General features: G+C 42.7%; 1 protein-coding gene across 2 annotated transcripts in view; it reads right to left on the minus strand.

Moving 5' to 3' along the window:
• Positions 1 to 1,247: 1,247 nt before the first annotated feature.
• Gdap2 (ganglioside induced differentiation associated protein 2) overlaps positions 1,248 to 11,390 on the minus strand; it is a 44,303-nt gene continuing 34,160 nt past the window's right edge. For both annotated transcript variants that reach the window (XM_021158458.2, XM_021158459.3), the window contains 2 exons: positions 5,826 to 5,969; positions 1,248 to 2,123 (listed from right to left, as the gene is read on the minus strand). In XM_021158458.2, the coding sequence (XP_021014117.1) occupies positions 2,076 to 2,123; positions 5,826 to 5,969 (192 nt within the window). In that variant the 3' untranslated portion in view covers positions 1,248 to 2,075. The remainder of the gene's footprint in view (positions 2,124 to 5,825; positions 5,970 to 11,390) is intronic.

Below are 11,390 nucleotides of genomic sequence, written 5' to 3' on the forward strand. Positions count from 1 at the left end.
TCTAGGGCCAGCCTGAATGTGAGTCTGTCTGAAAAAATACAGACATTGTTCATATAAAATTTCTTCTGTTCAAATAGCAAGGTAACTTACAGTTTCTGTTATACAGAGCGGCAATGGTTTAGGCCAGACGTCAGTTCTCGGTAGCTAAGTCCAGCATCAGCGGAGCAGGTGCATTGCTATTGCTGCTTCTAGTAAGCAATGCCTCAGATCAAATGACACACTAATTGCTGTATGGGAGGAACTTAAAATACCAGACCCTCTAAGGATGAGAGGGTTAAAGGAGTCATGAAAGCAAGTTTACACCTGACATCTGACTGGTTGTCTCGATGACCTAGAACATATCAGGCAGTCCTTCCCATGTAGGTAGACAGAACTAGCAGTGGCTTTGATATCTAACAAGGACACCTATCCAAGAAATGTGAACCACTTCTTGTTTATACGAAGCAACATAAAATGATCACTGGGAGGGCTCCCTCTTAAAGGTGAAGAGAGGCATGCTTCCTTCCCTCTCCTGAAGAGTGCTTGGGCAGCAGACTGGGACCCTGGGTGGGCTGGCAGGACCCTGCTAGGGCCCTGCTTTACCATCTCTTTCAGTTCTTACTTTTTCTTCTCTCAACTGCAAACATGCATGATACAGTGAAGGGGATGGAGGTGGGTGGGTGTGAGTACCAAGAAGCCTATAAAGACAGCCACATGGAAACAATAATGCTTTGACCTTAATTCAAGAAGAAATCTTTAAAACGAGTAACAGATGTCTCTTGTTAAATGGCAGCATTGTAGGAGAGCCAAAAGAAAATCTGTACAAAGCAGGAAATGGTCAGAGGGTCTGGGTGGGATTTTCTTTTTGTGACCCACCCCCAAACACCAGTCAGTCATTCAAAAAGGTGCTAAAGATCATAGAACACCTTATAGAATTCCTTTACATATATTTATTCCCATTAACCCATTGAGAACTGAATGAAGACACTCTGCTGCACACACCCCACTTCCCTCAATCCTCTGCATCCCGGAACAGCCAAGTTCTTTCTAAATCCTATCTTTATGTTACCTCTGAGGTAGGTTGTGTAATTCTAAATTTCACTCACTAAGGCACACACAGAGCCTGAATGGCAAATGTTTTGTGAAAAGTGAATTTTCTGGTCCTTGGATTTGTGTACTGTTACATACTCCCAACATACTGATGTAGGCTACTCAAGCGATAATGAACCAACACAATCATTGATGACTCTGAGAAGACAGCAATGTGGTCAGGGATGGAGTCCTGGGAAATGGTCTTTACTTAGGAGTGCTGGTAGCACAAACATTCTTTTGGTAAAGAGACGAGTCACGAGTCACATGATTAAAGAAGACAGTTGAAGATACAGTCTCATGCTCTCCACACTGAGATCAGAACAGTGTCAATAGGAACAAAGTAGACAACCCAAGAAGCACGTACAGCTCAGCTGTAGCTTGTGCCAACAATCTGCCAATTCTATGTTGTTGAAGGTTTTTACAGTTTTGATCATACACATTTCAATATTCTTGGTCATGGACAATTCTATAATATAATCAGATCGACTGTATAAAATGTAAATGGTATTAAAGCCAGGATCTGAGGGAACGATGCATCCGTTTAGCATACATTGGTTCTATATATTTTGAGAAACACTTAAATACACAGAGAGAGCGTGCACTGTTTAAGAGATGCTATGAACAATGGTGGTGGCCTGTGTAACGGAGTCCGGAAGCGTGCACTGTAAGAGATGATGTGAGCAACGGTGTCCTGTGTGACAGAGTCCAGTGTCCTTTAGGAAACTGGAGACACTCAAAAGTTGATCCCCAGTTTCTATTAATGCTCTAAAAATGAGCATTTCCATTTGATACAAATATACAAATTTAAAATGTATGCAGTTCAGAATGGCCTACCAGTTTTAGATTGTTTATGTGCCAGAAAATATATAGTCAATAAAAAAATACCAGAGAGGTGGGGACAAAAGCTCTCTGGATCTGTACAGCAAAAATGAACATCACTCCGATAGGTGGCGAGTTGTGGTGAAATGGAATCCTGTGACCGAGAAGCACTGGGAAGGCGCAGGTCACAAATCTGGTGATGGAGGATAAGATGCAAAATAAGGCCCATTTTCCTGTGTAGAGAAAAAATAGGAGAACATTAGGTAACAACACAAATTAACAGCATGTGCCAAAGAAAGGGGCTTGTAATAAATGGAAAAGTGCATTGGAAATGGCTGGCATGCATGCAGCATGGAGCAGACCTCAGTCACCTGTTCCAATGGAGTGTGTCAGAGCCTGTATAAGGTAGAAGCCGCAAGAATGGCAATGTACCCTAATAACAATGCCACCTATTCAACACTCGGGGTGCTGGACTAGTTACAGCTCCTTGTCTTCACTATCCCTTAAGTTCTCACATGCTACCAGGAAAGAGGTCACATTCTCTTCTTACTGACAAGGAAAATGAAGGGCACAAAGACTATATAGTTCAACTAAAGTGCCTCACAAGTAAGCGGCTGAGTCCAAACTTCGAGACACCACTGTCTTGGCACTGGACTCTCGTTAGATGGTGTTACCTTAAGATTGCTGATTCTTAGGTTAATTATGGAACAATAAAAATAGCTTCTCAAGGATTTAGTAGCTGTCACTGTTTGGCATCTTCATGACACGCCCAAGTGACAAGACTTGTAACAATTACAGTTCTCAGGCCATTTAGCTCCACGTCAAGATGGAGAAGTAAATGCCAGAAACATAATGTCAAATGCAGAAAGCAACAAAACTGGTATAAGGAGAAATTCTTTGGCCCCCACTTTGGGTAATCGTAATAAAAACAAAGCAATTAACTTATGACAGGAGGATCCTAGATAAGATTTATGAGGTGTAAGACTGGACTCTCATTTTTAGGAAAAGTATTTCTTTAGTAAGAACTTGGTTTTCAGTAAGCCACAAACTGAAAATGCTTATAATCAACATAAGACAACGGCTGGAGCGAGGAGGGAGAAGCAGAAAGTAGCCTCCTCCATGGCATTTACCTTACAGCCACAGGGAACACTGACGAGACCTGGGCGTTAGCCTAGTGGGCAATTTAGCATTATCAGAGTCGAAATGAGTGGAAGCTCTACTGTTTTTCTGAGCACATGCTCTGAGCAGGAGCAGATCCTGGTGTCATAACCAGGAACTCAAAGGGACACCTAAGGAGACTTTCTGATAATAAACAAATCTGACCAGGCATTGGGGGAAAAAGAAATAGAAACAAATCTCAGAATTGGCTATATTTCTGGATACTTGGGGAAATACACATTTTGCATTTTAGCATGTTTATTATACCTGTTATCTAAGCAGTCAGTTCTGTATTTTTAATATGCAGGAATGAATGCCCTGAGAAACATATCCCCAAAGAGAAATCTATTCTGAACAGCAGAGGAAAACCCTCACCACTGCAAGGGTCCTCTTTCTAAAGAGTTTCATCTTTGCAATGATTTTTGTGGCAAACTAAGAGGCACATGGCGGATATGCAGTGGCATGAAACAGAGCTTCCTATATGCACTTCACACTCAACAGGAGACTGCTGAGCCATCGCCTAGCTTCTCCATTTCTGGAAACAATCATAGCAATTTATCGAGTCCTCAGCAGTCAGATGGCATACTCGGGGTTTATTTGTAAGAGTGCTGACTTGCTCTTCTCTGGAGGTTGCCTTGGTATTATTACCATCTAGATAAAAATTATCTTTCAACTACTTTTCAAAGAAACTGTTGGCTTTCTAAATGACAAGTCTTAGAAACTGTTTTTCAAGTCCACTGAAATGTGATACAAATCAACACCAATTCAGCCCTTTACCAAATAAAGGACCTATTTTGTGCTATCCAGTGTGAGACACAACTAAGCATGATAAAGTATGCCACTACTACTGTATCATGTTCATTACAAATCAGTATTCAACCACCTCCTGGTATCTCAGTTACACATCCCATAAACTACTGTGTCACAAACATAGGACCTGAGTTCCCAAGTTCCTCAAGACTTTCCCTCACCTCGCATTGCTTCTCTGGGGCAATGGAAACACCAGCCATCACAACAATTGCTTTCTGCTTCATCTCCCATAGCTACTTAGTCTCCAAAGATCACAGCTCCTATCTTCAAAGCCTAGCTCCCCTCCCCACCCCCCAACCCCCCCCCCCCCAGCAACATGGCTGCTCTCTGGTCTCAGCTGAGGCTGAAGCCTTTCTGTAGACTTGCCTCTCTTTTCATCATGTTCTCGCTCTCTCCACACTGGTCTCTGCACTGGAGGTAATGGCAGCTCCCGTGCAGAACACTCCCCACTGACTGTCATGTATGCGGCATGCACAGTGGCCATATGTCATGACAAGCTCTCTGTCTGTCTCCAAACACCGTCTCCTCATCCCCCACTCCTCACTTTTATTCCTGTCTCTGTCTTCACAGACAGAGAGTATTCTATCTGCATCCTAGGAAACTCCACCATAGGTAGAGAGAGATGGTTTAAGGAGTCATTGGTTAGTTTAGAAGTTATACTTTCTTTTTACTGATCCTGACAATGTGTTCTTTTTGATATATTCAAAACAACAGAAACCTAAAAACACTTAGGCAAAAGAAAGCGAGTCTGGTGGAGTAATCTTTCTGTATTTGTGGAGAAAAATGATACATTTAGATATTAGCTTTGAAATGTCATTCAAATTCTGGGTATCAAATGTTCTTTTGTGCCTGTTACATTTCCTGCTATTAATTCAAGCATGACACATGTAGTTCAAAGGCAAATAAGGGGGTCGGTTCTTACTTCGGCATAGTCAAGTAAATTCAGATGGATGGAGCTTCCTCCCATCCCATACACTGCATAACCTTTATTCTATGATCCAGCTGCTCCAAATCCTTTCTGCACAACAGCCAAATGTGGAATTTTATTAGCCATTAGGACACAGTAAATACTTGCTTTCCACATAGGGGAACAGACGTCATCACTGAAGCTGGAGAAACCTTAGAGGGAAATGTACACGTAGCCCAATAATTAGGGGAGAGTACTTAAAGCTCAGTATGTCGTGGCCAAAGGTACGGAATCAGCAGCAGTTAGACAAGGCGCTTGGTTAACTTCTGGCAAAGAGTCTCAACTAAAAATATATATATATATATAAAGGTGACACTGTGAATACACACAGTAGAAAAGAACTGCAATGACGTTCAAGAGAAGTCATGAGATTAATGCTTCAGAACAGATCTATGAATATACCTGTGAATAACAACACTAACATGGGAGATACATTAAAAAACATTCTTAAAGAATAAAGAAAATTCGACTTGTAACAGGGAAGAGGCTACCGACTTAATGTCAATGCTGCAAATGGACACCAGCCAGTTTGCCTGTTCACATAGCTATGAAGCCTCCAATCTTAAGAGATGTCTTCCATGTGACAGAAACTGTCCACATGACTAAGGACCAGTTCTAAATTCATGACTGGGAATTTTTTTTTTTTTTCTAAAATGTTGAGTTGGGGAAAACCCTCCTGGGACAAGGATGTTTCCTAAGGTTATTGTGTGAAAACATGCTAAATGATTACTCCAAAGCTCATGGCTGTTGCTCTGCAGCACGCTTACAGACAGATGCTCACAGGGATTGTTGTGTGATATACGCTGTCTCAACATACTGAACATACGGGAGTGTATCTGTATGTAATGAGACAAAAGCTCTGTGAAGCAGCTTCCATGGTAGGCATGTAGCATGAAACACAAATGCTCACACCTGCCACTCCGTGACACACCCATATGCTCACACCTGCTGCTGCGGCACACATGCATACTACACCAGGCAAAGGAGGACAGGCACTTACCCTCGCGTCATATTCAAGGACAAAAGGAGGAAAGTCTATCTGCTCTGGTGATATGGCAGAGAAGAGCTGCTGCAGGCTGTCTACATGGTGGATCTTGTCCTTCAGTCCTGAGACAGAAAAGGTGGTGAAAAACCATGTTGAGACCTGATTAATAGGAGAGAAAAATAATTTAAGCCAATAGCCATCATTAAGAATAGAAACAATTTTGAAATTTTGTGCTAGTTAAAACTGTAATTTCAAAATATTTGAAACTGTACAAAGTGCAGTTTGTAGTTCATTAGTGAGTTGCATAATAGTTTCATGGATTACAAGGAACATTTATAAAAAAGAAAGAACAGCATCATCATTGGGGCTCTAAGAGGAGGATGTTTCACAGAGCATGGCTCAGTGTGTGCAGATAGACGCCTACATGTACAGCATGCTGACAACACGTGCTTCTGACTGTTGACTGAGCTGTGTGCGGTTCATACCTGCTGGGGAAGGACAAATGGAGGTCACTGGGTGCCTGGCACTCCAGCGCAGGCCCCATGCCAGGAGCAACTGGCCAACACAAAATGGACTCCACAGCTTTGTGCACTTCTTGTTTTGTTATTTTTGTTTGATTGTCATCTGCTTTAATTTTTATGTCAGAGGGGGAGGGAGGGAAGGAAGGAGGAAGACAGGAGCACAAGGTTGGGCAGGTGGATGATCTGGGAGGGGAAAAGAATATGATGGAAATATACTGTCTGAAAAAAGGCTTCTGCATTATTTGACACAATAATGAATGTTTTGGTACAGTAGCTTAATAGACTGTAAAGTTGTTTTTGTTTCCAATAATTTGAAACTAAGATATTTTCACTTGATAACTGCCATATGGTTTCTGTGGAAGTCAGTCAAAGTAGTGTGTGTGTCTATACATATACAATGGACTTTTTCTTTGGCTATAAAGAAGAATGAGATTATGCCAATTACAGAAAATGGATGAAAATGGAGATTATGATGTAAGGAAAATAAGCCACACAGAAAATTCACCATTACTTGTTTTCTGTCATTTGTAGAATCCATATATAGAAGGGAAAAAAAGGACATTAGGATAGAAGGTGGCTTCCTGGGAATGGGACAGGAAGGCTAAGAGAAATGATGGGGAATGAAGACGGTGTAAGTGCATTACAGACATGTATGCGAATGAAAGCCACCAGCTTTAGTTATATGCTTTGACTGTTTTAAGGCAGACAGCCACTGTATCTCACCTTTGTTTAAATCACTTAACAAAATACTGTGCAAGGGTGTGTTAGAGTGGAAAAAACAAAGTTTCTGGTAGCTAGTGGTATTTTTGATACCAAGGTGGGTAATAGCTACAACTTATGTATTGTTTACCTATCTGAATTCTTATCAACAGGTTATGCAACAGTCCAATGAGGTAGGTGTGATGTTGCTATCCCCATTTACAAAAGGTGCTAGCAGATACACATGGGCTTTTAGTGGACTTCAGCATATATCCAAAACAGTATTAAAGTCCTGGGAAGATCCCTGGCTTTGGGTGCTTCCATTCATGCATCATTTTTATCAACTTCTCTTTGATACACTCTCACATTCTTCAGCAACTCTTCCCACCCTCTGACACCTCTTAAGCTCCTCATATGACATACTTCCTTCAAACTTACTTGTAACAGACAACACTAGGTTATCACTACGTAAATCCTATTCTAGCTTTTAAGTTGGGACAGGGTTATCTCCATACTGTTCTAGGCTGTTCCTTCTGTGAATTCTTCTGTTCTCCTGTTTAAATCTCACTTGCAGAGACCTGAGAGCTTCCTAGTACCTCTCAGTTACATATATTTCTGCAATCGCTCTGGTTCCTCAGAGCCAATCCTAGAGTGAAGTATACAGTTGTGTTCAAGCACTTGAACACTAAGGCCTACTTCATGATGGCCTTTGTAGCCTGGGCCACTATTTATGTCTGCCATGTGACTGATGGCTAATCCACAGCCTCCAAATTCTATATTCTATCTGGATTCTCCTTCCTCCTGGTTTTTAAGTTTACTGGGAGGGGTTGATAGGGAATAGAAGAGACACTATGCAAAGTTAGAATCAAGCAGTTTGAACAATGAAGGAATTACATATCAAAATCAATGTGTTTAAACATATGCTATCACATACCCTTTCTTGAAACAAACTTGTATAAACTACATTAGGAAAAATTTCTAGTTACCAGTTTGAAAACTCATCACAGTCATAGTTGGTAAACTTTAGTAGCTATAAAGAGACGATGTATAGGAATTAACCCCACGTCGGTGTCTGCGTTACAGGAAGAACTTCACTGGACCATCAGTGACACAGTAACTGTGTGTTAACCTTTCTTCTGAAGGCTTAGATGTTAGAAAAGTAGCTAAATTATTAAAACAAACAAACAAACAAATAACTTAATAATAACTACCTAAGGCAAACTTGCTACATATATTGAATGCTCCCAAGGAAATATCTATTCTATGCAAGTAGTTTTGCAAATTTGTGGAACTAAGATGCTGTGTGGAAATTACATTAAATCTTTTTACATGACCTGCTTCAGCTCTGACATCTTTAGCCTCACATCTTTAACTGTCTGGTGTCCTAACTGAAGATCTCCTTGGCTCACTTCCACCCAAAGCTGCAAAAGGACATTCCTTCTAAGTGGTCCAACTGCATCTGTTCCTTCCTCCTACTGCATAACCATGAACATCCTGGATTGCATCAGCTGATGCTCTAGTAATGAAGAACCACATCATATCCATAGTCTGATGCCCAGCATCTGTCTAGGTGGAGCTCAGTGCTTGCTCAAAGAATGAGCAAGCAGCTTACTTTAGCACTACTCCTTCATAAGCCCCACTCATAGTCTGATGCCCAGCATCTGTCTAGGTGGAGCCCAGTGCTTGCTCAAAGACTGAGCAAGCAGCTTACTTTAGCACTACTCCTTCATAAGCCCCACTCATAGTCTGATGCCCAGCATCTGTCTAGGTGGAGCCCAGTGCTTGCTCAAAGAATGAGCAAGCAGCTTACTTTAGCACTACTCCTTCATAAGCCCCACTCATAGTCTGATGGCCAGCATCTGTCTAGGTGGAGCCCAGTGCTTGCTCAAAGAATGAGCAAGCAGCTTACTTTAGCACTACTCCTTCATAAGCCCCACTCATAGTCTGATGCCCAGCATCTGTCTAAGTGGAGCCCAGTGCTTGCTCAAAGACTGAGCAAGCAGCTTACTTTAGCACTACTCCTTCATAAGCCCCACTCATAGTCTGATGCCCAGCATCTGTCTAGGTGGAGCCCAGTGCTTGCTCAAAGACTGAGCAAGCAGCTTACTGTAGCACTACTCCTTCATAAGCCCCACTCATAGTCTGATGCCCAGCATCTGTCTAAGTGGAGCCTAGTGCTTGCTCAAAGACTGAGCAAGCAGCTTACTTTAGCACTACTCCTTCATAAGCCCCACTCATAGTCTGATGCCCAGCATCTGTCTAGGTGGAGCCCAGTGCTTGCTCAAAGACTGAGCAAGCAGCTTACTTTAGCACTACTCCTTCATAAGCCCCACTCATAGTCTGATGCCCAGCATCTGTCTAGGTGGAGCCCAGTGCTTGCTCAAAGAATGAGCAAGCAGCTTACTTTAGCACTACTCCTTCATAAGCCCCACTCATAGTCTGATGCCCAGCATCTGTCTAGGTGGAGCCCAGTGCTTGCTCAAAGAATGAGCAAGCAGCTTACTTTAGCACTACTCCTTCATAAGCCCCACTCATAGTCTGATGGCCAGCATCTGTCTAGGTGGAGCCCAGTGCTTGCTCAAAGACTGAGCAAGCAGCTTACTTTAGCACTACTCCTTCATAAGCCCCACTCATAGTCTGATGCCCAGCATCTGTCTAAGTGGAGCCCAGTGCTTGCTCAAAGACTGAGCAAGCAGCTTACTTTAGCACTACTCCTTCATAAGCCCCACTCATAGTCTGATGCCCAGCATCTGTCTAGGTGGAGCCTAGTGCTTGCTCAAAGAATGAGCAAGCAGCTTACTTTAGCACTACTCCTTCATAAGCCCCACTCATAGTCTGATGCCCAGCATCTGTCTAGGTGGAGCCCAGTGCTTGCTCAAAGACTGAGCAAGCAGCTTACTTTAGCACTACTCCTTCATAAGCCCCACTCATAGTCTGATGCCCAGCATCTGTCTAGGTGGAGCCTAGTGCTTGCTCAAAGACTGAGCAAGCAGCTTACTTTAGCACTACTCCTTCATAAGCCCCACTCATTTCTTGGGCTCAGTTTCTCCATCTACCTAATGAAGTCACATTTGTATGATTTTTTAAGGTTCCTTTTGTTATCCAGTTGCTTGATGGGACTCTTAAGTGAGCAGCTATACCACACTGACATGGTAGGGTGTTGGTGGAAAAGGAGGAGCAGGCAGCACTGGGAAACACAGGCAGACCTTGAGCATACCATCTGCAGAAGAAAACCACAACCTGCCAGTCTCTCTCATCATGCCTTCCTTTTATATTCCGCAGGTGTCAGTCCCCCAAATTATTCAAAGCAGACAGAAGTGGAAAGTCAGTTAAATGGTCCCAAGACCCAAGAACACCCCTCCTCCAGTTTAGTTTTATATGGCTCAGCTTTAATTTTTTTTTTTTTTTGGGGGGGGGTGTTTCGAGACAGGGTTTCTCTGTATAGCTCTGGCTGTCCTGGAACTCACTTTGTAGACCAGGCTGGCCTCGAACTCAGAAATCCACCTGCCTCTGCCTCCCGAGTGCTGGGATTAAAGGCGTGCGCCACCACGCCCGGCCAGCTTTAAATTTTCAATTGCTTATAGCATCAGCCAAAAAATACACATTAAGGTTCAGTTTAGCTATTTATTATCTACTATGATAAGAAACTTAAGAAAATTAACAGTTTTTGGAAAACATAATTCAGGTATTTCAGTGAATGCTAGAGATTTTTTTTCCACCTAATTACTAAAAAATGCAAAGCCAAGAATACAGGGTCATAGAACTTAAGTCAAGAAGTTACAGTTCACATGTTGCACCCAAATATTCTCCTGAGGCTTAAGTTTGCTAGCCTGCATTCTACCTACTGGTAAGCATTATTGAGGAAACAGTAAGTTAACCAGCAATAATGTAATGCCATGTTGGGCAGAATGGCTTGGAAAGGACGTGAGCCGAATGGAAGGTAGAGCAGTGATGGTTTTATAACTTCTTAATCTTATCTCCCTTTTAGAAACATCCCACTGATAGCTCTGACTTACTAAAATTTCTATGGGATGTTATTCTATATGGACCTTACTCTTATTTTCCTACTCCAAAAGATCATGGCAACGTAGCACGACAGCCCTGGTCTGCAGCCTGTGCAGCAAGCCCACACTGAACGGATGCCTGTGTGAGACAGCTCCAAGGTGATGGCAGTGTTAGCTGGCACGACAGCCCTGGTCTGCAGCCTGTGCAGCAAGCCCACACTGAACGGATGCCTATGTGAGACAGCTCCAAGGTGATGGCAGTGTTAGCTGGCACGACAGCCCCTGGTCTGCAGCCTGTGCAGCAAGCCCACACTGAACGGATGCCTATGTGAGACAGCTCCAAGGTGATGGCAGTG

Source organism: Mus caroli, unplaced genomic scaffold, assembly GCF_978045245.1.
Source record: "Mus caroli unplaced genomic scaffold, Mus_caroli_1 scaffold_3, whole genome shotgun sequence".
Classification (NCBI taxonomy): Eukaryota; Metazoa; Chordata; class Mammalia; order Rodentia; family Muridae; genus Mus; species Mus caroli.